This window comes from Mirounga angustirostris, unplaced genomic scaffold, assembly GCF_029215605.1.
Source record: "Mirounga angustirostris isolate CCGP_5_RB_7025 unplaced genomic scaffold, mMirAng1.0.hap1 SCAF_2, whole genome shotgun sequence".
NCBI classification, from domain to species: Eukaryota; Metazoa; Chordata; class Mammalia; order Carnivora; family Phocidae; genus Mirounga; species Mirounga angustirostris.
In genome coordinates this window covers 106,767,634-106,795,484 of record NW_026991710.1, presented here as the reverse complement: position 1 = coordinate 106,795,484, position 27,851 = coordinate 106,767,634, and the positions used below count along the sequence as shown (strand labels likewise).

Sequence of the window (27,851 nt, the reverse complement as noted above, 5' to 3'; positions counted from 1 at the left end):
ATTTGTAATTTGTTGCATTTATGTGCATGACTGGGTTTAGGAAAGTAATTTTGTTCCTCAGACCATCCTTTTCTGGTGTGGTATATCAAGAGTACACTGTGCGACTGGCTTTATAAAAGGAATTAGGATGTTTTCTTAAACCCTAACCTTTTAGTCTCATTTCTAGGATATTTGAAAGACATTCTGGTCTTGGTTTATCTTTTATGGGTAAATTTTTAACCCAGAATTGATTTAATGATGATGTTTTTTCCTTCATCAGTTTTGCTAGAGGCTTTTTAAAAAAATTATTTTCAGATAGAGGTTTTGATTTTGTTGATCCTTTATTCTACTTGCTATTAATTTTTCCTCTATTCATTCTAATTTTTTTTTAAAGATTTTTATTTATTTGACAGAGAGAGACACAGTGAGAGAGGGAACACAAGCGGGGGGGAGTGGGAGAGGGAGAAGCAGGCTTCCCGCGGAGCAGGGAGCCCGATGTGGGACTCGATCCCAGGACCCTGGAACCATGACCTGAGCCGAAGGCAGTTGCTTAACGACTGAGCCACCCAGGCGCCCCCTATTCATTCTAATTTCTTTAGGTTCATTTTGCTATTGTCTTTCTCCTTTACTAGGATGATTAGGGTCATTACATTTTTAATCTTCATTTCCAGTATATGCATTGAAGCATAGAAACTTTTTTAAAAAAGATTGTATTTATTTATATTGGGGGTGGGCCAAGGGGTAGGGAGACAATTCCAAGCAGGCTCCACGCCCCCTGTGGAGCCCGACCTGGGGCTCCACCTCACAACCCTGATATCATGACCTGAGCTGAAACTGATATGCAAATGCTCAACTGACTGAGCCACCCAGATGCCCCGAAGCATATGAACTTCTCTAACTGCATGTTACCAATTTTTCTTTTTAAGATTTTGTCAGAGAAAGAGCGAGCAAGTGAGCACAAGCAGGGGGAGCAGTAAGCAGAGAGAGAAGCAGTCTCCCCGCTGAGCAGGGAGCCCAATGCGGGGCTCGATCCCAGGACCCTCGGATCATGATCCAAGCTGAAGGCAGACGCTTAACTGACTGAGCCACCCAGGCGTCCCGTTACCAAGTCTTATATGCAGCTTTTATTTATTTAAATATTGCTGAACACTTACATGCATTCTTGTGTATTGCAATGAGAAAAATAGATCTTAAATCTCAGAGGTGCAATTGCAATTTAAGATAAAAAAATCTTAATATATAAAAGTTTATAGTCATTCCATTAGAAGTATTTTCTAATTTTTAACATGCTTTGATGTTTCATGAAGTTAATTTTTTCAATTCAAGCATATGGGCATAAGAATTTCTTTTGGACTATCTTCATAGGTTACCTCTAGTCTTATTGTGCTGTTGTCTGAAAATCTGTATAATGGTCTTTGGTGTTTATTGAGATTTGCTTTGTGATTTACTGATATTTTTATAAATATTCCATGTGTACTTAAAGTTTTACCTAACAATTGAGTGATAGTTTATGTAAGTCTATTAGATCTAGCTTTTAAAATTCTATTCAATTCTTTTAATTACTTACCACCTACTATCAGTTATCACAGATACCTTAGGCCTAAATTTCTCTTTGTAACTGTCAATTGCTTTATAGATTTCAAAGCTTGAGTTTTTTTTTTTTTATTCCTGGTGAGAATTGCTCCATTTATCATTATTAAAGCTCACTTCTTATTCCAACACTTAATTTTTTCACCTTAAAGTCAATTTTATCTGATTAATATTTTCACAATTTCATTTGATTGGCATCTTATTCCATTAATTTAAACTATTACATCATTGTGTTTAATAGTTATCTTTGTAAAAACCACATAATTTTTAAACTGGCAAGTTTATGGTATTTGCATTTACTGTAACTACTGACATTTGGATTTCTATTATTTTGTGTGATTTGTTCTTTCTCTTTGCCTTCAACAGGGTTTTCTTAACTACAAATTATTTCCTTCCTACTTAATACTACTTTTAATTTAACCTAACTCTTGCGAACTGTAAAACAGTACACAAATCCTTCCAGGTTTACACTGCTTTTTACCATCACAGTGAACTTAAATAGGAACCAAATGTAGTCATTTGGCAATGCTGCTGCTGGACACTAGTTCACACTGCCTTCTGGCATTTGCAGGCTATGTGAACCTCTTGCACCTTTTTTTCTTTACACTTAAAAAGGGAGAATTTTTAAGGATAAAGTATTGGGAGGTACTTACAATCAACAGACATTCCTTCTTCACCGCTGGAAGGCTGTCTTTCCTATTTAATTACTAGTGACTTAGGTTTTTCAACAAACAAGCAAAACAAACCTAAATCCTATCCAATTCTCCCCAATTCAGCATAAGACGAATAGGAATGAAATGTCAATTGTTAAGCCTTCTAGACTTAAGTATTCATTTGCATTTCATTGGACAGTCTAAAGTACATGGGGGTATAAACATTTTTCTAGACGGAGGATCCATTAGCCTTTGATTCTTTTGTTTTTCTGTCCCTATAAGATTAAGCACCAAATGCTCTAATCTAGACCAGGGGCCTTAATCATTTTCTTATCCCAACATCCTAAACTACTTGATACATTTTTGTTAAGAATAGCAATTTTCTGGGGCGCCTAGGTGTCTCAGTCGGTTAAGCGTCTGCCTTTGGCTCAGGTCATGATTCCAGGGTCCTGGGATGGAGCTCCGCATTGGGTTCCCTGCTCGGCCGGGAGCCTGCTTCTCCCTCTCCCCCACCCCCTTGTGATCTCTGTGTCAAATAAATAAATAAAATCTTTAAAAAAAAATAATTGCAATTCTCAAGCAAGAGCTATTATGAGACTTAACGGGGCATGGAGCTCCTCTATGCCTACTGAAAATGTCTAAAGTCTTCAAATTCATTTATTATTACATTTTCTCTTCTAGTATATAAAGCTAAATTATTCTCTGACAACATATCCAACATGAGCAAACTATTTTAGTTTTCAGAATCAATTGCATCTGAAGGTTTGAAAAATTCGCCCATTTAATTAAAGACCCTCATCAACAAGCAAACTTTTGTAAATGTTTCTGATGACTTGTCCACAAACTACCATCAAGTCAGTGAAGTTCAATATGTGAAAATTAAACCTAAGGTGTACAAAACATGGTTCAAGAAGCAGATATATATTTATTCTAATTACATGACTTGACAATGTGCACTGTCATCCAAACATTAATTGCATTTATTACCAATTGCTATTTGTTCACTAGTATGAAGATGTCAATTTACATACATAAAATGTTTTATATACTTTGATCCTGCCATATGTAAACATTTTTAAGGATGTAGTGAACCAAAATTGTGTTCCAGTTGTGTATTCCTAGAATGTTATCAATATAACATCTCAAACCATTCTCATGTTGGTTCATTGAAGCTGAGGTCTATTACATGCAAAAATCAGTTATTTTTTTCATAGACACGTCATACTTGGTTGATATTATGCATTGCACTGGTTACTCTGTGTATAGAAAACAAACTGGGAAATTAAGAAATCAAATGTAGTTTTCTTAAAAAAAGAAAAAATAGCTAGTAGGAACTAAACTGCCAGAAATTATTTTACACTAATGACTAGAGTCAGAGTCACCATGTACAGAAATTATTTTAATAATGGTTGAAGAAAAAATGACTTGGATGCCATATTGTTAGAACTAAAACAATTTGATAATTTCATTAAAAAACTGCTTCTGTATACTGTAGTATTGAACAATGGCTTCATCCTACCAAGTATAAAAGGTAACCACTTTTAATGTGAGTCTCCTTGTAAAACACTAAGCCATAAAATTTTATTTCAGGGACAAAAATACAACACTTTAAAACATTACCTTGATTTCCCTATCTCTAATTACATATTAACATCTTATTCTGGATGGGTCCGTATGATTTCAAGAGGATTTTACTCAAGGTTTTGGAAGCAAAAAATTTAGGAAATTGTAAAAAAAACAAGGAAGATGCACAGTACATGTACGTAAATCAGAAAGCAACAAACAATGGAAGGTGGCTAACCCTTAAACAACTATTTTGAATTTCTGAACCTTGTTATTTTGTCACATTGATATTTGTATTAAAAATAAGGAATGCTGGGTTTCTTAATACATAATAATTCACAAAATTGACCTCTTTCGGTCCAGAACTACTTAAAAGAATTCTACTTGAAAGTATTCTAAAGGCCAAAACATGAAAAATCTAGAAGCCATTATTAAATTTTAGAGATATTATATATGGAAACTTACAACACGGCTTTCAAGTATGAATTTAAGAGTCAAAATATTCTTCACAGTAAGATTTGGTATTTAAAGGGGACAAAGGCAATAAAATTAGCTATCAAAGTGATAGGACAGCAGTGAAACTATTTTTAAAAATCCATGAAATAAAAGACCTAAAGAATAATCTAAAAAAAAAAAAAACAACAAAATATGCTTGAGAAAAATAGGATTATTTAAGAGCTTAGAACTGGATGACAGGATAAATAAAACAAGATTAACCAGAAATAATAAGATCATTTCCATCTACAAGTTTATACACTATAAAAGTAAAACATACTGAATTTTACTTATCTCTGTACAGGATGGGTTATTTTTAGGTTATCATTTTACTTCTTTAATAAATCACCCTGTGACTCAGAACATGACAGTAATAGATTCCAAAGCAAAGATTATACTGTTGATTTTTATTATGGTTATGGATTTTGACCTGCTTGACAGAGTCAAATAATCATGATTCAATTATTAGTTTTTTTCTTTGATTTGAATGTTCCAAGTCATTTAATAATGTATTTTAATAGATGTGCTTTTTCTTTTAGTACCTACTCTAATAATATGCTAGAGGTATCCTTAGGGATCTGAAAGATGAAAGAATGATTACCACCTAATAGGTACTTGACCACTGCCATAGACATTTAAGTTTTCTTCCTTTAAGCAGTGTCAGTTTAATATTCTAAGAATTCCAGGTGCCCTTTTTTGTGTGAAACAAGTACCCTTGAATTTAGCAAGAAAAAAATTTAGACATCTGATTTATAAACCCAAAGCTGTTTTCTTAGGAAACACAGGAATATATGGGAGAACATTAATTTTAGTACATTTTTAAATTAGAGATGTGGAAGCAAAACAGATGAAGTTTTTTGTTTGTTTTGGTCTTTTTGATCTGCATTAATTTTTGTTACTTTTTTATCAAAAGAAAAAATTATATGCTTCCTGGGAACTTTTAAAATGGTAAGACCTTGGATTAAGTAAGACCTTGACAAAAAACAAAAGGTAATTATAAACCTGCTTTTTCTTTTTTGATCAGAAAGTCTGTTTTCTGAAATTGCTTTAAAAAAGATTAGTTTGCTAAATGGTAGTCACAAACCACTGTAGAGTAAGAGGATAATAAAATATTAGAACCACACTTGATAAGCATCCCTACTACCTATGTCATTTGAAAAGTTATCAAGTGGCTCCTTTAAGCAGTGCCGTCAGATTTTAAATACTGATAAAATTAAGTTTTATGCCTATCATTAATTTTGTAGGATCAAATATCACAAAGCCAAATTCCACTTAAAACTTCCAAAGTTTAATCACAAAATAACATTTACCTTAGAATTGAGGTTTTTGGTTGAAATTCTAAAAGGTGAGAAGGGTGAAGTTATATCTGCCATTTAAGATTCACTTCTATGGTATGTAAGACCAAAGCCAGGGTTTCAGTTGTTGTGAACTACCAAATATCAGCTATTAAAAAAAATTCCTAATGGGAAGGTTTATAGGTTTATTATTACAACTCAAATTTATGAAAATGGAGGAATGGTTCTATGTATTTTGGGTCAAACTGAAGTCAGCTAATTGGTTTACTGTATTTGCCTCTTGTCTTTAAATACTGATTTCTCACAAACAGTTCAAGATGTGCTAATTTGGATAAAATGCTTTAACACTCATTATATTGAATATTGAGCCCCAAAATTCACTTTAATATAGACTTCTATCTAGGAAATAATCATAAATATACTAAAAATTGGCCAAGAAACTAAGAAATCTTTATTTCTTCTTAATAAAAGTTTAATTAATTATATTCTTTTAAACGGAGATGATCTGCTTATTCCAAAAGCCCAATTCTTTGGTGTGCTGTTTCTAGTTGTTAACTTAAGAATTCTGTATACTGCTAAGGAATTGAAACATCTCAAACTTTCTTATATTATGTACTTAAGCAATCTTTGTTTTTAAAATCACAGTATTATTGGCTATCAGGAGTTGGATTCTGAAATCAAGTAATTTCTACTTTTCCAAAGCGTGCTAATCTAGATTAACCATCCTAGATATTTTCTACATACTTAGTTCGTATTTGCTTATTATAGGAAAACATTATAATTTTCTAGGTCTTTTAAAATAACTTCTAAAATAGTGGCCTTTTTGAAAAAATTTTTGTCTAGTACTGCATATATTTCAGTGCAGATTAAAATTAAACTGAACCATGCCTTCCACCCAAAACTGTATTAAGGAGAACATATTTTCCTTTATTAATATATTCAATAAATAACCACATCATAAAGGTTAAAGGGCTTTTGAAAATATCATTTAAGTTGAATGAGTAGGAAAAGTATACATATTATCTTTGGATGTATTTAACTTATTAAGTCAGGTGTTATATAACTGCAAGAAGTGGAATGTTATATATCTGACTAAAACAGAGCTACATAAACTGAAGAGAAGAACAGGAAATGTCAGGTATAATTAGACAATTCAGATGCAGAAAGGGCTATTTCCTCATCTGTTTGCAAGAAGTTATGGAGCTACATAGCTCTTAACGAAGTTGGTGGAGATTTTCTTGTTAACTCAAGAAAAAGCTATAAACTCCCTAAATGTGTACTGTTGAAATATTCCTTCCTAACTTTGATGCTATTCCTGAAATGAACCTATATATTCAACCTATAAAGGAAAAGTAACTGATGCTTTAAAGAAAAAAAAAGTACTTCATTACTAATGGATATAATTAGTTCACTTCTGGAGTATTAAGACAAGGATAAGTTTAAAGACTAGAAGACATTAAAAATATATTGGGTCTATATGATTTTTTAATGCAAAAAAGGGACATCTCCCTCAAAAAGGATGAATAAAAATCCCTGCAAAATGCACTGCTCCATACTCTCCCCTTCAGGGCAGACTACATTGTAGAAACAAAATCTCTCTTAAGAGAACTATTTGTGAGTAATAATGACTATCCCTAAAGATATTCAACTCTCAATTTTTACTACTTAAGAAAAGTCAGTATTAGTTGTTCTTAATTTAAAGGTTTAGCTTTGGGGAAAAGTGAGCCTTTCAAAATTTTTAACTTAGGTTAATCTAGTTGATTGGCATGAAACAAAGTGCCCATGGCATTGTCTATGCTTCTTGTAGGTTTGGAAAGTCATTTCAGTCTGCTCCCATACTTAAATAGTTTCAAGCCTCTGGAAGGAACTGAACAATGTGAACAAGTCTGGTGATGAAGCACAGATTAAGTCCTTCAAATATCTTAATTTCACAGTCCTTTGTCCCATATAATAGATGTAAGAAGCACCAAAACTGGAGCCAAGATCTGAACAGGTAATGTAACAGCAGGAACTATAATTTAATCACATCATATCATATTACACTTATGTAACATTCTATATTTTGCCTGTTGATATGTAACATAGTTAAGTTTATTACAAGCATTATTTCCTAAGACTTACGGTAGAAGTACTTCTTTTCAAGTATTACCGCTTATTTAATAGTGTTTATCTATTTCTTAACATTAATCAGTGATAAATGTATATTATGCGATACACATTGTGCCATTTCTCCCTACCCTGTGTTATTAACAAAATCAATTAAGAAAACCAAAACATTAAAACTGAAACAAGGCTATCAACATCACAGATGCATGTCTGAGTAGGTCAACAGCATTTCCCCCTTAACATGAAGGTATTTTCATCAAAAATGCTTCTTATTTTTAGGCTAGTATTACTTTAGCAGCAGCTGGTCTTCAGGACAAGTGGATCAGAAGTTTCAAGTGAAAATGACACTGAATTACTCTGAGAAAACATCAATCCACATTACTAATGAAAGATGCAAACTGCTGGTGTCACCGTAACATAAAAATTGTGTTTTCCCTTTCAACATGTGATTTATTTCATTTATGTGATGACAATACTTTGGAGTTCTCATGGCACAACCAATGAGATTATTTGTTTTCATATTTAAATTCTAACTACAATAACTAGAAAAAAAGTCAGTGCCTCAGTGGCTTTAAACCACATCAATTTCAATGTTTTTCAAAATGATGATGCAATTAAATCTATGCTTCTGCAACAATAGTGCAATACAATATCCTCTCCTGAATACAGGAGCTGAGGTTTATCCAAGTAGAAGCTTTAAATAAGGTAGATTGTTGCCAAATATGTATCAGTCTCGCATGTTTGATATAACATGTATTAGGAAAGCTAAAACTGACTTGTAATCTATACTCAGCTAAAGCTTCACATAAGCAGCAATGGAAATGAACAGAGGTGCACTCAATATAAAACACTTTTCAAAACTACTCCAAAAAACAAATGACAAAAAGTGGTTAAAGAACAACTGAACATATGTTGTGTGTACCACATGTAAAAGGAAGAATGGACCTTGTGGTTGCTTGCACTGTTTGAATTATGTGAAGGTAAATTTAAGACTTAGTCCACTTCCATCTCTCCAGAAGATTTAGTATGCTGGGAGCTGTCTTTTGTTGTATCTGGTTTAGTTTCAGTCCCACTCTGTCCATCCATTGGTCCATTGTGTTCACTATTAGCTTTTGCTTTGTCTTCAGCAACCTCTACTTTCGGTTTGGGCTTGTAAATGATGGGGTTACAGAAATTATCCAGTTCCTAAAGACATGAAGAAAAGTGATTATTTTAAAAATACTACAGAATAAGTTATCATTAACTTTCTAAATTTCCACATTAATAGGACATTCCTGAATTTATGTTAGCTCAGTCAGAAAACCAAGTTTCTTCAAATACGTCAATGAAGCATTTACTTCAGGGTTAGTGCATGTTAGTGTTGACAACGAACTCTTCAATCTTTAATAAATTCTTTGTATCTAATTTTCCTAAAACCTGGTTCCTCATAATTTTCTTGTTTTCTTGGGCAGAAATAATTTTTAATTCATTCCTTTAAATTATGCCTAATGCTCTGAGAATTATGTCAAATAACACCTATCTCATAAATTGATATTTACATGAAAACAGCTTTAATAAGTGGAATTGTAGAACTATGCTGAAGGAAAAATAAGTCATGAATGTAAATGCAACTTAATATAATAACTTTAAGTACAATGTATTTTCTCTATCTTTGCTTATTTCTTTTTAACACAGAAATAAAAGACCATTAAAATCTTTCAAGACCAGTGTCACAGAGATTGGGATGGTGATGGAAAGATAGGAAGGAGTGTTAACATCCTGGGGAAACTGCTCTTATCACACTATGTCTCAATTGATGAGGCGTAAATTATTATGGCTTCTTCGCAAAACTTTCTCAAAAGGAAAATATTTTGCTTAAATACCTGTTTTTGTTTAAAAAAACCCAGAAAAACAAAAACCTTGAAAACATACTCAACTAGAAAAGAAAAAAAAAAAGCACCTGAAATTCCATCTTCTACAGATTAACATGAACATTTTGGTGAATATCCTTCTAGATGTATGTCCATGCATACACATACATGCAAAGCTACAGATCTATGAAGATGCTTGCTAAATAACTTCATTTAGATTCTATAATCTTTCCTTTTCCATTCAATATGTTGTATACATCTTTCTATCTAAATATCTCTCTATATCTAAAATTATGTAATGATTGCAAAGTGTTGTGTGGATGCTTCAATTTATCTAGTTTCTTACGGCTAGGTATTTGTTTCTTCCAATTTTTTGCTAACTAATAAGCAAGGGTATTTATGTGCCTATACCTGTGCAATGATCAATTTAGGATGAATTCCTAGAACTGTGATTTCTGGGTTAAAGGGTATGTATACTTCCTTTAAATTTCTATACATATACTGATAAAAAATGTTTTAACGAATTCAACCAAGTTGCTCAGGGAGAGCATCTGTTGCTTTGCACCCTTGACAACTTATGACAAAGCTTACGAATGTAAACACACAACCATGAATCCGATGAAAAGAGATGGGTGAGAAGAACGTGATGAGGATGAACACCTTTTCCTATACTTATCAGACATATATGCCTTTTTTGGTCAATTGCTTATCCTATGTCTTTACTAATTTTTCTACTTAGCTGATTTTTTTAAGATTTTATTTATTTATTTGACAGAGAAAAACACAGTGAGAGGGGGAACACAAGCAGGGAGAGTGGGAGAGGGAGAAGCAGGCCTCCCGTGGAGCAGGGAGCCTGAGGCGGGGCTCGATCCCAGGACCCTGGGATCATGACCTGAGCCGAAGGCAGACTAGCCACCCAGGCGCCCCGATGCTGATCTTTATTATAAAATTTGTCTCCATGTTTTTCATGGTGTTTTTTTCTATGGTAATCTCTGATATTTTCATGGGTAATGTTTTTTAGACCGGGAAATTTATCTCAGAAGTAAGATTTTTACGACAGAATTTTACAGGTTTCAAATGATGTCAAAGACCAACACTGCCAAGTTTTACAATGGAGATTTAGAAGTCTTATCTAATCCCGAAAAATCTAAAGTATTTAACAGCAAGTTGTCATATTGCTTTCTTTCTTTCTGCACTACACTTAAAATGTAAAAAAAAAAACAGCCTTGTGTATGTGACTAAATCAAGAAACAGGGATGTCCCACCTAGAATCTTTTTTGCAAAATTACAAATGAGCCTTAAATTTGTTTCTCTAAGTTCTTTTGCAAGTTGATGATTTCTCAAAGTATGGCTCCCATTAAAAATGTTTAATGCTTGGGTGCCCTGGGTGGCTCAGTCGTTAAGTGTCTGTCTACCTTCGGCTCAGGTCATCGGCTCAGGTCATGATCCCAGGGTCCTGGGATCGAGTCCCGCATCGGGCTCCCTGCTCGGCGGGAAGCCTGCTTCTCCCTCTCCCACTGCCCCTGCTTGTGTTCCTGTTCTCACTGTCTCTCTGTCAAATAAATAAAATCTTTTTTTTTTTTTTTTAAAGATTTTATTTATTTATTTGACAGAGACAGACACAGTTAAGAGAGGGAACACAAGCAGGGGGAGTGGGAGAGGGAGAAGCAGGCCTCCTGCCGAGCAGGGAGCCCGATGCGGGGCTCGATCCCAGGACCCTGGGACCATGAAAGATGCTTAACGACTGAGCCACCCAGGTGCCCCAAATGAAGTCTTAAAAAAAATGTTTAATGCTTGAACCCATTAAAAAGAGAATTTTATAGTTACTTACCTTTGACTTCGCAACTATTTCTGAAACTTTCACCACAGGATCTTGAGTGAGACTTAGTTTGTTCTGTGCATTCATCTTACTGTTCAGCCAACTCATGGCTTCACTGATATATTTTTCAACTTTTTCCACATCGGCAGGATCCAAATGATCGTATCTTTCATCCTATTAAAAAAATTTTAATGTAAAATTGTCAGTAATGCATCAATTAATAATTTCTATTTAAAAGATTTAGATTCTTATTGAATGTATACCTCACACATATCCATGTGAAGAAGCCACATACAAATTATATAGACTTGAAGAGACTGGGAGAAAGAAAAAAAATCAGTGTGTTTTAAAAGGAAAGGCTTTCTGAAGAAGTCAGGTTTGCCAAAAAATGCCTACTTAGCCAAGAAAGAAGATGCACGGAATTGAATTTGTTAGGGAATAAAGAGAAATAAGAGAAGAAGGCATACCGCAAGCTAGACAGAAAATTCTCAATATATAGCAGAACAGCATGGTAAGTTGTTGATAAGGAGGATTACATAACATTCTGTCTGAAAGATACAACTGCAGGCAACCACATATAGGAAACAATCTAAGAAATCACGGTTTAGGATGGTAGTCACAAGACCAGAAAGAAATGGCAATGCAACATAAAGAGCATTTCCTGATGGATTATAGATTGGACATGGAAAATAAAGGGAAATGGAATGAAAGAGTACTCCAAAGCCAAAGAGCTGGGAGAATGGTGATGCTGTGTTTTAAAACCATACACACCTAGGGAATTTTAAGAGATTAAAGCCACATATCTGCCCTGTATTTTAAGTGTGTAAGTACCCTTTACCAATAATTTTCCAACAAATTTTTTTTTTTTTTTTTTTGAGAGAGAGTACATGCATGGGGTGGGGTTGGGGACAAAGGGAAAGGGAAAAGAGAGAGAATCCCAAGCAGTCTCCCTGTTCAGTGTGGAGCCCAACACAGGGCTCGATCCTACGACTCTGAGATCATGACCTGAGCCAAAATCAAGAGTTGGATGCTCAAATGACCGAGCCACCCAGGCGCCCCTCCAATAAAAAAAAAAAAGTTTTAAGTTTGGTGCACAAGGTCTCCAGAACTTGGTGGCAATAATTGAGATTGTTTTGTAGCTGAGAACTTAATAGATTTACCCTACCGCCACCATGTACTACCCCCACATGGCATCATCATTTGCTGGCTTTGTGGCTTTCATACCTTGTTTCTGTATGCTTCTATCACTTTCATAACAAGTTGAATCTTTTTTCCCAAGTCGTTTAAAGCTTTTGGTCTCTCTTCATGTTCCATGTACCTCATCTGAATAGGCTGGCCATATTTCTATTAAGAAATTTTTTTAAAAGAAAAAAGTTATTAACAGAAAACAATTTTTAACAGAAGACAACTTTTATGGGCCTTTACATGCAGATGAATAGGAAAGAAAGCTGGCCAGATCAAAATATGCCTCCTCTGTTTCCCTACGTGAGGGTAAATTCCGGCGGCTACGTCCTTATGCAATCCTACACAGACATGCTTGACTAATGTTTGAGGTCTTTCTCTCATTTATTAAGATCACCTCTTGATTCCTCTCAAATCCAAAGGCAACACTTTTTAATTCCTTCAAAGTTAGGTGTTAAAAGTTTACAGAACTGTTAAATGAGAAGACCGTAAGGACAATACTCCATGCAGAATTCATGTATTTGAAACTTGGTTTCAAGTATTTCTGTGTATAACTCTGTAAACAACATGATTACTGGAATTTCTGGATATTCGTTATCTATTGAATATTATTTATGTTTATTAATTTGATGGAAATTCTGGATCTATGAGTATAGCACTTAAAAAAACAAAACAAAACCAAAAAAAAACAAACCTTTGGCCCCTTACCCTAAGTGCCTGGAATGGGGACTTTCTAAATGTTAAAATAATAGCCTTTATAACTTTGAGAAGGGGGATGCATTAGAAGAATGAATACCTATTTTCTTTTATATTCTTTATACACTTAAAATGTATTTTAGATTTTCAGATAAATTATAAAGGAAATAATAGAGCATCAAGTATCTCTCATTGCTATCCTCTAATGTTAACATCTTATACCACCATAGAACATACAACTTGTTAAAACTAAGAAACCAACACTAGTGCATTACTATTAACTGAACTCCAGACCTCATGTGGATTTCATAATTTTCTGTTCCAGGATACCATATTGCATTTAGTCTATTTACATCACATTTTTTATTGAAAAAAATTTTTTTAAGATTTTATTTATTTGCGGGGCACCTGGGTGGCTCAGTCGTTAAGCGTCTGCCTTCGGCTCAGGTCATGATCCCAGGGTCCTGGGATCCAGCCCCTCATCAGGCTCCCTGCTCAGCGGGAGGCCTGCTTCTCCCTCTCCCACTCCCCCTGCTTGTGTTCCCTTTCTCGCTGTGTCTCTATCAAACAAATAAAATATTAAAGAAAAATATTTTATTTATTTGAGAGAGAGGACATGCACGAGTGTGAGAGAGTGCATGAGCAGGGGAGAAGCAGAGAGAGAGAGCGCAAATGGAGGGGGAGAGGAGGAGCAGAGGGAGAAGTAGACACCCCACTGAGCAGGGAATCCCTGGGATCATGACCTGAGCCAAAGACAGATGTTAACCAAGTGAGCCCCCCAGGTGCCCCTTATTGTAAATGCTTTTGAAAAGAGGACCAAGTACTGTATTTTTAACAGCCAACTCAAAAAAAAAAAAAAAAAAAGCATACTAAGGCCTGTGAAAACTTCTATAACGTTCATTTCTATGGTTACTTATATATTTGGGGTAAAATAATTCTTCTTGAGGGCTGCTTGGCCTTTCAGTTATTTCTACTACCCTCAGATGCCTGGCTGCTCCTACTACCCAAAATATACACATTCTCTTAGGGAGATGGGGAGTAATACCACCATCAAGATAAAAATGTGATAAAGCCTAGTTTTGCTACCATAAGCTTAGGTTTTCTAGTTGCTTTCTAATTATTCTATCTGGAAGTAATTTACTGGCATGAAGACAATTCTCACTTTTTCAAAATATTAACTTTTGCTTTTAAGTAACTTCTCTTACACTCCCCACCTCCCCAGTCCTAAAGGGCTGCCTTTTCCCATAGTCTAGGAATCATTATCAATGTCACCTATGTTTTTCCCTTGCTACTCAGAGTGGCTCAGTGACCAGCACCATCATAATTTCTTGGAAGTTTGTTAAAAACAGAGAATCATGGGCCCACCACCTCAGATATATACTGAATCACAGTCTGCATTTAGTAAGAGCCCCTGGTAATTATGTGAACATTAAAGTATTGCTATGATCCACACTTGGAAGAAAAGACAAATTTCCTATCATCCTTGTAATCTGAACTTAAAACTATTTCTTTTTTTCAGGGTAGGGTAGACAAGCAGAAAGGAGTAATAGTGGTCTTTTCTTAAAATCATACCACTGGACCTAGAAAAGGGAGACCTGGTGGCCACATCTCCTTATTTCTTTGTGGAATGACATTCAAGAGCAGGAGCACTATTTTCGAATTTCTTCACTGGCCAGGTGTCCACATCAGTTGCAATGTGAAAATACAAAAGGGCAGTATATTACTGCTCTAAATCATGGCAGTGAAGGGGGAGAGAAGCAGAGAAAGGGTGTATCCTCCAATGGCTAAGAAGGGAGCAGGTTCACAAATCTCATCTTAATGACATCTCAGAAATAGATGGCTAATATAAAAGTGGTAACACTGCAATCATCTGCTACATATTTATACCTGAAAATCATAACAAATATAATTATACATTACTTGAATTCAATTATCATGTAGCATTACTGCCCTCTAAAAATGCTTTTAAGATTAGACAACATTTCTTCCTACATGTATCTTGCTTTAGTATTTTCTAATATATTTATTAAAAATAGACTGTTTTACAGCATAATTTTTAGGAAGACTTAATGTTCTATTCAAAACTAACAAGGACTTTAAAAAATTTACCTTAAGTTCTTGAAGCTTATCCACATAAATTTGTTTAGGTTGGTCTTCTCCTTCTTCATAAAGCCAATTTTCTGTGTCTTCCAATATTGCAGACAGTTTATTCAAGTCCTAGTTATACATTTAAAAGACACTGACTGAAAATGCATTCCTCAGAAATAAAAGTTATCAAAGAAGGACAGAATGTTTTTCAAGTATAAAAGATTAAATTTCAGATTTCTCGGGCTTTTTATTCATAAACATGTTTTTCACCATACTTCTGCAATTGGGATAAATAACTATGAACCATTCCTAAACATGGCTCAAGGAGATTGACAACAGTAACACATTTGGTATGTTTATGTACAAAATTCGTATTAACATTGTCAAACAAATAATTTTTTTTAAAGATTTATTTTAGGGAGAAAGTGTGAATGAGCAAGAGCGCATGCGAGCGCAAGTGGAGGGAGAGGTGGGGGGAGAGAGAGAGCAGACTCCACACTGAGCGTGGAGCCCAACATGAGGCTCAATCTCACGACCCTGAGATCATGACCTGAGCTGAAATCAAGAGTCAGATGCTTAACCAACTGAGCCACACACCCAGGTGCCCCTCAAACAAATAGTTCCAATAAAAAATTTTAAAATATAGACTTACTTCTTGAGTGATGAATTTTTCATAGACTGTGCCCAGCTTGTCTCTAAAATCATATACATATTCTTCAACGGCATTCTTAGCATCATTTCTTTCTTTCTCTAATTTATCTTGCATTATCATCTTCCCCTATTCAAAATGTTTAGATTAGTTGCTATTAAGAATATGCAGGAGAGTCATCAGGGAAATGCATATCAAAACCACAATAATCTATCATCTAATACCTGTCAGAATGGCTAGAATCAAAAAGACAAGAAATAACAAGTGTCGCTGAAGGTATGGAGAAAAAGGAATCCTCATGCAGTGTTGGTGGGAATGTAAATTGGTGCAGCAACTGTGGAAAACAGTATGGAGGTTCCTCAAAAAATTAAAAATAGAAGTACCATAAGATCCAGTAATTCCACTATTGGGTATTTACCCAAAGAAAACAAAAATAATTAGATGTATGCACCCCTCTGTTTATTGCAGCATTATTTACAATACAAAGATACAGAAGCAGCCTGTGTCCATTGATAGATGAATAGATAAAGAAGGTGTGGGCTCTGTGTGTGAGTGTGCGTAATAGAGTATTACTCGGCCATTAAAAAAGGACGAAATCTTGCTATTTGCAACAACATAAATGGACCTATGCTAAGTGAAACAAGTCAGACAAAACCAAATACCATATTATTTCACTTATATGTGGAATCTAAAAAACAAAACAAATGAATAACAAAGTAGAAACAGTCCCATAAATAGAACTGATGGTTGCCAGAGGGGAGATAGGTGGGGGTGGGGGGAGATGGGCAAAATGGGTGAAAGGGAGTGGAGATACAGGCTTCCAGTTATGGAATGAGTAAGTCATGGGGCTAAATGGTACAACACAGGGAATATAGTCAATAGTATAATAATAGTGTATAGTGAGAGATGATGTATAGACTGGTTTATCACTATGCTATATACCTGAAACTAAAGTAACACTGTTTACAAACTAGACTTCAATTAAAAAAAAAAAAAGAATATGCATCAGGGAAATGCAAATCAAAACCCTTTCATACCTACTAGAATGACTATAATCAAATAAATGGATTATAAGAAATGGACAGTGTTGGTGAGGATGTGGAGAATTTTTAACCCTTGCATATTGCTACTGGGAATGTAAAATGCTGCAGCTGTTATGTAAAACAGTTTGGTGGTTCCTCAAAAGGCTAAACAAAGAATTACAATAGGACAGCAATTTCACTCCTAAGTATAGAACCAAAGGAACTGAAAACAGGAACTCAAAACAGGTATTTGTATGCCCACTACAGCATTATTCACAATAGCCAAAAGGTGGAAACAACTCAGTTGTCCATTAACAAATGAATGGATAAATAAAATGTACAGATATCTCCAACGAAATATTATTCTATTATAAAAAGGTATAAAGTTCTGATACATGTTACAACACGGATGAACTCTGAAAACATGCTAAGTGTATTAAACCAGACACAAAAAGACAAATATTGTATGATTATATTCATATGATTTTTTTTTTTTTTAAAGATTTTATTTATTTATGTCAGAGAGAGAGAGCATAAGCAGGGGTAGCGGCAGGCAGAGCCGGCATAGGAGGCAGAAGGAGAAGCAGGCTCCCCGCTGAGCCGGGAGCCCGATGCGGGACTCAATCCCAGGACACTGGGATCATGACCTGAGCCGAAAGCAGACGCTTAACTGACTGAGCCACCCAGGTGTCCCTATATTCGTATGATTTATCTAGAATAGACAAATCCAGAGACAGAAAGTGGCTAGAGTTTATTGGGGGTTGGGGGAAGAAAGGAATGGTGAGTTATTAATGATTACAGACTTTCTGGGGTCATGAAAAAGTTTTGGAAATAGGCAGTGGTGACAATTGACAAAATTGTGAATGTAACAATGCCACTGAATAGTTGTACATTTAGTCAAAATGGCAAATTTTATGTGATATACATTTTACTACAGTTTAAAAGATTAGTAATGTGTAATATTCCAAAAGCTACCAAATGGTACACTTTAAATGGGTGAACTGTATGGTATGTGAATTATATCTCAATAAAGCTATTTAGAAAACCCCACAAAGACTATGTCATTGTACATACTCGGGTTCAATTCCTTGGCTCCCCATTTACTAGCTTTGAGATCACAGGAAGGTCACTGAACCTCTCTAAGCCTCAGTTTTCTTATCCGAAAACAGAGAGAATACAACTATCTGTCTGTTAGGGCTGTTAGTAAGACTGACATGATTCACATAAAATTTTAGAACAGTGCCTAGCACATAACTCAAATGTTAGCTCTGGAAGGGGATATAGTATAGTGGTTGTGATCTTGAGCTTTGGAGACAGACTATCCAGATCCAACTCAAAGGTTACTCTCTGGCCTTGTATGATTTAGTCTACCTGTTCCTGTTTCTTCATCTGTAAAACATAAATCTCTAACAGTACTTCACAGGTTTGTTTTGAGGATTAAATACGATATCAACGTGTTTTAAGAGGTTAGCAAATATGATTACTGTTATAATTAAAGCAAAGAAAGAATCTGAGGATTGTATACCTGAACCAAATTTTCACTTTAATAGAAATATAGTATTTTAAACAGAAGACTACAGTGCACTGACATTTGGAATTTAAAATAGTGAGACATTTAAAACTTTAAGAAAAATTGTATACACAAAATTTGCCACGGCAGCACTTGCTTACAATTTATTCCTTTGCAAAAACTAATTTGTCTCAAAACAAATTCTGAATTACTCATGGTCTCCAGGAATGCTTGCTTGACCTAAAATGCAGCCTTTAATAGTTAGTGAATAGACAATATAGGTAGGAACTAAAAAGAGCAAGCATTGTAAAGTCAAAATCTCTTGAAGAAATTCCGAAAATAATGTGCACCAATGGCAGTATGGGGCGCTTCAAAGAAAACTGACCTTCTCTAACACTAGCCAAGCCTGTAGAAATTACCACTACTTAAATAAAAGTTTTAAAAATAAAATTACTTCTTACACAACTGCTAGTCAAGAAACAAAACTCTTTTCCTCAAGAGACTGTAAAATTAGACACAAAGACATGTAAAGAAAATTTCAGGAATGACAATAGATCTTAAGAAGTAGTAAAGGGAAGTCAGAAAACATTTTGAAAAGCGCCTTATCTTTAAGAACAACACATTAGAAGAGCGGAGCTGCTAATACTTCCCTATATGATGTCTGCCGTGTGTTAATGTTAAAGACAGAGTAGTGGAAAAAGAATCCTTAGTATTAGAGTGGTCTTTCTTTATAGTGGAGACAACGCATGTTTTTCACATAACTCTGATGAAAGCTACACTGTACATGACATTAATATAGCTCAGTATTTTGTCTAAAAGTAGTTCAGTGATTTACTAATTCCTTAGGAGTTATGGACTAGGTCCCCAAATTGGGGGGGAGATAATAATCATTGACTTCTACAAAAATTTCAGCATATACTACCAGTTATTTCAACACCAACTTAAGATTTATATACCTCATTTTCAATGTAGCTGTTGAGAAGATCTTGGCCCAATTGTCTACACAGGCTACTCTGTATAGGCAGATCAATACTCTTGACTTTTCCTTTTTTAATAGTCTGGTTTAATCGATCTTGTTTGTCTGAGGGAGCTGACTGCAAAGAGAAATGCGAGAGAAGTATAAATTTCCTAAACCAGCTTAAATATAGATTTAAAAGTGATTTCAGATGAAACAAAAAAAAAATAAAAACTTTTACCATCTACTATACTTAATACTACCTTTAATATGGAAAATATTTTATACTCTGTGTACACTAAATCTTTCTACATAAAAAATACCAGGATGGAAATGCAAATTAAAGCCACAATGAGATGCCACTTCACACCCACTAGGGACAACTATAATGAAAAAAAGGAAAATAACAAGAATTGGTAAGGATGTGGAGAAACTGGAACCCTCAGACATTGCTAACAAGATTATAAAATATTGAAACCATTCTGGAAAAAGTTGGGCAGTTCCTGGGTGATGAAAACGCTGTAAAAATGACTGTAGTACTACTAGTTGCAAAACTCTGTGAGTGTATTAAAAACCAATGAATTGTTGTACACTTAAATGGGTGGATATACGGTATGTAAACTATACGGTATGTAATCTCAAGCTGTTAAACAATTAAAGCAAAAAATATCAAGTAAAATTAAAAAATCTAGAAAAATAGGTTTCAGGTTTATTTATTTATTTGACAGAGAGAGACACAGCGAGACAGGGAACACAAGCAGGGGAAGTGGGAGAGGGAGAAGCAGGCCTCCCTCAGAGCAGGGAGCCCGATGCGGGGCTCGATCCCAGGACCCTGGGATCACGACCTGAGCCAAAGGCAGACACTTAACGACTGAGCCACCCAGGCGCCCCAATAGGTTTCAGTTTTTAAACTATTGGAGAGCCTATGATTTCAAACAGAATCTTTATAACCTCTGAAAAAAAATCTATACAACTAACCAATATAGATTCTGTTCAGGTTAGAAAACCTGTTGAAGATGGTATTTAAAACTCAGCCACATTCTTCTGGGTGACTGGGTTGGGGTCTCTCCCTTTTATTGGCAATGACTGTCTCAGTAAAATAATGACTTTCAATAAAAGAGTTATCCTTTAAAGTTTTACCCACAAAAATATTTACTTTTGCACAAAGGAAAATATTTTATGATATGCAGAGATGTGATGTTACTGCCAATTTAAGTTTTCTACATTTAGCTTATTGCATTTCCTATTTTTCTGGGATTATATGGTTTTTAATGAGACAAAAGATTACTGAAAAATGCATCTTCTTTTTCCTATCAAAGAAATAATTTTACTTATATTGTTAGGGGTTCATTCTTTTAAAAATCCTCTATTATAGCTAATCAAATTGTATTTATTCTGGTTATATGCTTCCATACTTTCCCAGAGTACTAAGATTTAAAATATCAAGTGTATTAAAAGCATGCAATAAAAAGTAAGTACATTACTCAAAATACCAATCTTAAAGAGTCACAACCTCAAAAATAGTAAAACACACCTTTGTTTTGGTTCCTGTATGATCGATTTCCTCTTCTGGGGTGTGTTCAGCATGACATTTTTGATGCCCTCCTTCTTCTTGGTCAACTTGCATTTTATCCTGGATAGAAAATATATAATTGGTAACATGAGTGTCTTCCTTATTCTATTTTTTTTAATAAACAGCATATTAGTGTTCAAAACTGCTTTGTAATATGTGAACATTGTAAAGTAGAAGGTTGTTTTTCAAATGAGAGTAACTACAAATAGATTAATACGTAAAAGAAAAAGCTCTATTTGATGCTAAAGTGAATAAACGGTTTCATTCCGCTGTGGTCAAATAACTGCAAAAGAAATAGAAAACTGTTCTCAAGTTAAATTCACGAATCAAAATCCACAAACATAAGCTTACAAAAAAGAGAACATTAAACTTGACTTGAAAAATGTTTATAAAGAACTTAATGTGGGAAAATGAGAAAGATACAAAATATGTGTATTACGTAAGTTCATTATATTTTTTAAATGTAGTAAAATACTCAACACATCAAAACTGTCAAAGTAGATGTCTCCAAATTATTACAATGTAAACTTCAAAGATTTTTTAATGTCTAAAGGACAAACTTTTAACCAATAAGACTGTAAAAATAGACTCTACTTGGTAAACAGTCACAAGTAATAGATTTTTGTGGTCTTAACCTTATTTATGACCATCCTCCTAAAAAGAAAGTTTGGAATTCAGGAATCAGTATAATTTAAGTCTTCTTATACATTTGGAGTTAAGCAAATGTAAAATACCCAGAAGGCTATCATGAATAAATGCTTATCGGTGCCAAAGAGAAAAATAAGATCATTTACACCAGTGTTCTTTGTAGTTAAAAGGTCAATTATCTCTGGGGCGCCTGGGTGGTACAGTGGAGTAAGCGGCTGACTCTTGCTTTTGGCTCAGGTCATGATCTCAGGGTCCTGGTGATCAAGTCCCATTTGGGAAGTCTGCTTGCGGATTCTGGCTGTCTCTCTCCCTCTGCCCCTCCCCCGTGCTCTAATAAATAAATCTTTAAAAAAATTTTTTTAAAAAGCCAATTATTTCTGATATTTCCATCCCGCACCCCCCTAGCCAACTTCCAACTGTACAATTTCCCCCACCAACTGAAAAAAGGTGAAAAAAGTGATATAGTGGTGAGTTGGTGTAATGTAGGAAGACACAAATACACGTAACTATTTCATATAAAACTAAGAAAAAAATCTTGCCAATTAAGTGGCCAAATGCTTGATCAGTTAGCATTTTTACTTGATACTTACTGAAAGAGCTCTTCTAACATGTATAATATTTATATTTCTAAGAGATAAATCATATAAAGTGGTTAAGGTAGTTCTAAAACTTCACATTCAGAATCCAACTCTTCTGAATTAGTTAATTCAGCTAAGTGGTTTTCTACACAATATTGTCCTCTGTGCCATCTAAAGCATCAGTAACCCAGCATTTGTTTAAAAATTGTTCCAGTATATAGGTCTCAATATTTTCTTATAAGCCACTGATAAAGTTATGATGGTGTTTTCTTTATCATACCCAAAGGAGTCAGTAGATTGTTTTCAGACAACCAGGACTTGAATTCCTTCCATGAATAGTCTTTAAAACAATTTGTTGATGGAAATGTCAAGGGGATGCAATTGCCTAGTCATGCCACCGGGAATAGCAACCAAATTCACACATGTACAGATGATGAGAACGGTATCAGGATTATTGCCATTGGCAACAATAAGTATGATCATTTGCAAGACCTACCCCAATTTCAGATATAATAGAAAAGTGGAAAATTGTATAGCTTACAATTGATTTGAGAGTAATATGTTAACCTTTTGAAATGATTTGAGAAAGTTCATACAAATATTATCCATAGCGGGGAAATTAAAAGAAGTGCTTCTAGACTCTGGCTTCTCTAATAGATTTTATTTATTTATTTTTTTAAAGATTTTATTTGACAGAGACACAGCAAGAGAGGGAACACAAGCAGGGGGAGAGGAAGAAGGAGAAGCAGGTTTCTCGCTGAGCAGGGAGCCTGATGTGGGACTCGATCCCAGGACCCTGGGACCATGACCTGAGCCGAAGGCAGACACTTAATGACTGAGCCACGCAGGCGCCCTCTAATAGATTTTAAATTGCATGAGGGTTGAGATCATTTTTCTGTTCCCTGCTATATCCAAACACACATTCTAGTGCTTCTAGTTATTTGCTGAATAAAAAGCACTTAGGAATAAAATCCTGGGGCGCCTGGGTGGTGCAGCTGGGTAAGCATCCAACTCTTGGTTTTCAGCTCAGGTCATGATCTCAGGGTCATGAGATCGAACCCCGCGTCAGGCTCCATGCTCAGTGCAGAGTCTGCTTGAGATTCTCTCCCTCTGCCCCTCTAGCTTGTGCTCTCTAAAATAAGTAAATCTTAAAAAAAAAAAAGAAAAAAAAATCTAGAATCATTATCATGAACTATATAAAGGTTTTACCAGATTTGTCCCTTGATCTACCTTAATTTTTTTTCTTGCCACTCTCCCCACCTTCTCCACTCCTATATCTCATATATTAGCTACCCTTGCATTTGTTACAACAAAAAGAGCTTTCTGCCTCAGTGGCTCTATACTTGTTACTCACTCTGCCCAGACACCTACCCATACCTTACCTTCAAACTGCTTTTTCATCTTTCAGGCTGGCTTACCTATTCCTTCCTCACAGGTGGCTTTCCTCATCACTATCACATAGTTAATTTCCACTACACATCTCCCTCTCCCATTAATTTCCTTTATATTTATATGGTATCTTGTTGCTTTCAGCTTGTCCTTTCCCATTAGAATGTAAGTTACAGATAGATGGGGACCTTTTCTTCCTTGCTTACCACTGTTTCCTCAGTGCCTAAAACAGTGCCTGGTACATACAGGAAATCAGATATTTTGGGGGGTTTTTTTTGTTTTGTTTTTTAAAGATTTTATTCATTTGAGAGAGAGAGACAGAGAGAGAGCACAAGCAGGGGGAGAGGCAGAGGCAGAGGGAGAAGCAGGCTCCCCGCTGAGCCAGCCGGGAGCCTGATGTGGGGCTCGATCCCAGGACCTTCAGATCATGATCTGAGCTGAAGGCAGACGCCTAACCATCTGAACCACCCAGGTACCCTGGAAATCAGATATTTTGAAAAAAATGGCCAAAAATTGGGGAACAGTAAAATCAAATTAGTACAATAAATAGCATATAGTCTTTCTGACCTCTGGTTTTGTGATAAAGCCTAAGCTGTAATAACTTCTTAGTATCACCATATATTAATATATCTAGAAATATTCAACTTAATTTTGAGACATCTTTATATTGAAGAAAAATCAGCAATCTGTTATGATTTTCTCAGGAAAATCAAAGCTATCTTAATTTTTACTGGGAAAAAAAAAAGAGGTCCATAATAAAATAATCTTTCATAAATTGACTCACACAAAAGCCAAAAAAAAAAAAAAGACTCCTGCTACTTACTGGGTTTATGTCAGAGGCAACAGTGTCAGCAGGCAGGGAAGAGTAAAATGAACTTATTACCATCTAAATTTCTCCTCTAAAATTGAAACAATTATTCCAAAGTCTACTCTGATTTGGTTCACATTTTTTGGGAGGAAGGGAGAAACGACTTTATAATGGTACGTAGCCTTAGCTTTTAAACTTCTGGATACAGAATTAAAGAAAAAAATCCTAGAGAAAACCATTAAGAAATACAGCATACAGGATGTTTTCTACACAGGATACTCAACCATCATCCCTTGTTAGCAATGGTTTGGAAATAAACTACAATTTATTCAACACCTATTATATCCAGCTATGGTAGGGATTTAAAAGGAGATAATGGGGCGCCTGGGTGGCTCAGTCGTTGAGCGTCTGCCTTCGGGTCAGGTCATGATCCCAGGGTCCTGGGATAGAGCCCCGCATCGGGCTCCCTGCTCGGCGGGAAGCCTGCTTCTCCCTCTCCCACTCCCCCTACTTGTGTTCCTGCTCTCGCTCTCTCTCTGTCAAATAAATAAATAAAATCTTTAAAAAAAAATAAACAAAAGGAGATAATGTATGTGGAATGTGCTTGCCAAAAATGCCAAGGATATGATCCATAATTTTAACTTTTCTTTTTCTCTTGATTATATATGTTGTAGAAAGAATATTTAGTAACATCTTACTTATCTAGAAGACATCCCTCATATGGGAACATCAACTACTTGGAAATGTTCCTGTAAGCCAAAACACTCTTAGTAGGCAAGTAAGTCTCTTGAATGGCCAAAGCAGATGTCATAACTTTTATTTATGTCATACCCTTTATTCACAGGTGAATCCTTTAAGTCCACATCCCGATCATTCTTTCAAGCCCACAGACAAAATAAAAGCAGCAAATAAATGCTAGAGGTGGGAGAAAAATGGGTGCCATATTATTGTTTTTAGTGCCTAGGATTCGCTATACAGAGAAAACTAAAGGTCTCAGCAGAGACTTTTAAGAAAAAGAGGTGAAGAAAACTGAAATGGTTATGAAAAATTCATCCTAAAGGCATACAGAGTGCTCTCAATTTTAGTAAAAATAAATCTTAATGGATTAAATTTACATGTCTGACTTAAACTATTGTGAACTCCAACTAAGAAAACTAACTTTTCAAAACAAAAAAAAAAAGGAAAATTTTTCACCTATTATTCTTACTCTTTACTAACAGATTAGGACATTTCTTTTCTCAATTCAAGGAAGGATGTAATAGCAAAATAATACACGGGAAAAAGAATGAAAGAAAATGCTATGATCATTAAATGGGTACTTTAAAAAGCAGGAGAATTCTGATCACTGTGGAAGATTTTAGAGTAATTATTAATAAAAACAGACAAAAAGATAAACTTTCAGTCTTGAACTTTAACAAAACAAAATCCATTTTGTTTTTAAAGCTTTATTCTTCTATTTGAGAGAGAGAGAGAGCACATGAGCAGGAGGGGCAGAGAGAGAGAGAATCTCAAGCATACTCCCCGACACAGGGCTTGATCTCACAACCCTGAGATCACAACCTGAGCTGAAATCAAGAGTTGGATGCCCAACAAACCATGTCACCCAGGCACCCCCAAAATCCATTCTTGATATACACGAATACACAAAAAATCTAGGCCAGATCTCCAATTATGATTCGAACAAAAAAAATCTAATATGCCATTAAAAATAACTTATAAAAGGTATACATATAAAAAGATGAAACCTCTGTGGAATGGAATATATCATGTTCTCCTGTGATTCCTGCATCTATAATATACCAAGAGTAAACACAGTGTTAGAGTCATGTAACTCTTTCCTAAGGAAATAAACTGTCTAAAATCTGTATTAACGTTACTGAACGTACAGCACACTTTTTTTTTTTTTTAAAGATTTTATTTATTTGAGAGAGAGAATGAGAGAGAGAGAGAGAGAGCATGAGAGGGGGGAAGGTCAGAGGGAGCAGCAGACTCCCTGCCGAGCAGGGAGCCCGATGCGGGACTCGAACCTGTGACTCCAGGATCATGACCTGAGCCGAAGACAGTCGCTTAACCAACTGAGCCACCCAGGCGCCCTGTACAGCACACTCTTATGTTCAAATGCCACAGATATCCCCTTAGCTCAGAAAAATTCTTTATTAAGCACGTACTTTATCTAAAAAAAGGGTACATGTATAGTTCAAAATGTATCAATCTGAATGGTTTTATCTGTAAGCTAAAAAGCTAGCCATAATACATGTTTTTAATGGAAATAAAGAAGAATTTAGGAAAGATGACTCCAAACACACACGAGTTTCATATAAGGCTATTAAAGATGCAAAACCTCTGAAGAGTTTAAAATGTGAAAGATGTACAGCATTTAAAATTATCCTTAAAAAAATCATTCTTTGCTTTCATAAAGTTTATATTGATTCCTACAATAAAATCTCAGAGATTAATATTTTCAACTATTAAGGTATCAGTTATGATTAAGAAATTAAATATTTATTAAAGGAACCTTGCAATAGGTTTTCTACATACCACATCATCTTTGCTTTCATTCTTGAATGAAGTTTCTGTCTCCATAGGAGCATCACTGTGATCCCCTTCCACATTTTGCTTCTCAATTACCGATGCACTGGCCACACTGAAGATTCCATGGATGTTAACACGAACTTTAACCTTCACTTTGGAACTATCACCATCAGACTGAGGAAAAACATTCTGAATAGTGAAGCTCCCTTAAGGAAAAAAGAGCTTCCATCAGTACATGGGCCTCCAATTAACCTATTCATTCAATAATTTTGACTGTTATCTTTCAGATGATGGCAAATAATCATAAATTATATCCAGAATAATTACTGTGGAAAATGCACTAACCCTAGATTACCTTTTTTTTATATCTTAATAAACCTAATATTAAGATTTAGAAGGGTTAAGCAGCCTGCCCCAAATCATCAATACTAGGACAAAGGTAAATTGGAATTTCAACAAAGGACAATTTGACCCAAGGCAATATAGCTTTTAAGTATTTTATAATACTGCTATCCTAAAACCAAAATAACAAAATCCAATTTCTGGGTTTGGAAACAAAATGGACATTATCCTTTTGCTGTAAGTCTTGCAAACCATAACCATCTTGGTAATTCACGAATAAAGCAATTTTTAAAAAATTTCACCCTATAACAAAATTGCTAAGTTATTCAGTTACTAATACCTACAGAGATGTTAACTTCTCACTTTAAGAAACTATTTTATTTTTATTATTTTTTTTAAAGATCTTATTTTTAGGTAATCTCTACACCTAACGTGGGGTTTGAACTCAACCCCTAGATTAAGATTCACACACTCTTCCAACTTAGCCAGCCAGGTGCCCCTGTGCTGTTTTATTTTTAAAAACCCATAA

The 27,851-nt window shown here is 35.0% G+C and overlaps 1 protein-coding gene and 1 long non-coding RNA gene across 3 annotated transcripts in view; one reads left to right on the top strand and one right to left on the bottom strand.

The window, feature by feature from the left end:
- LOC123848253 (uncharacterized) overlaps positions 1-9,255 on the top strand; it is a 44,639-nt gene extending 35,384 nt beyond the window's left edge. Inside the window, exon 3 of the long non-coding RNA XR_006791729.3 lies at positions 7,383-9,255. This is a non-coding gene — a long non-coding RNA (uncharacterized LOC123848253). The remainder of the gene's footprint in view (positions 1-7,382) is intronic.
- The window catches only part of HSPA4L (heat shock protein family A (Hsp70) member 4 like), a 53,612-nt gene continuing 29,661 nt past the window's right edge, over positions 3,901-27,851 (bottom strand). For both annotated transcript variants that reach the window (XM_045880477.3, XM_064585038.1), the window contains exons 13-20: positions 26,987-27,186; positions 20,987-21,085; positions 19,454-19,591; positions 15,969-16,094; positions 15,338-15,445; positions 12,575-12,694; positions 11,363-11,524; positions 3,901-8,866 (exon numbers count right to left, since the gene is read on the bottom strand). In XM_045880477.3, the coding sequence (XP_045736433.1) occupies positions 8,675-8,866; positions 11,363-11,524; positions 12,575-12,694; positions 15,338-15,445; positions 15,969-16,094; positions 19,454-19,591; positions 20,987-21,085; positions 26,987-27,186 (1,145 nt within the window). In that variant the 3' untranslated portion in view covers positions 3,901-8,674. The remainder of the gene's footprint in view (positions 8,867-11,362; positions 11,525-12,574; positions 12,695-15,337; positions 15,446-15,968; positions 16,095-19,453; positions 19,592-20,986; positions 21,086-26,986; positions 27,187-27,851) is intronic.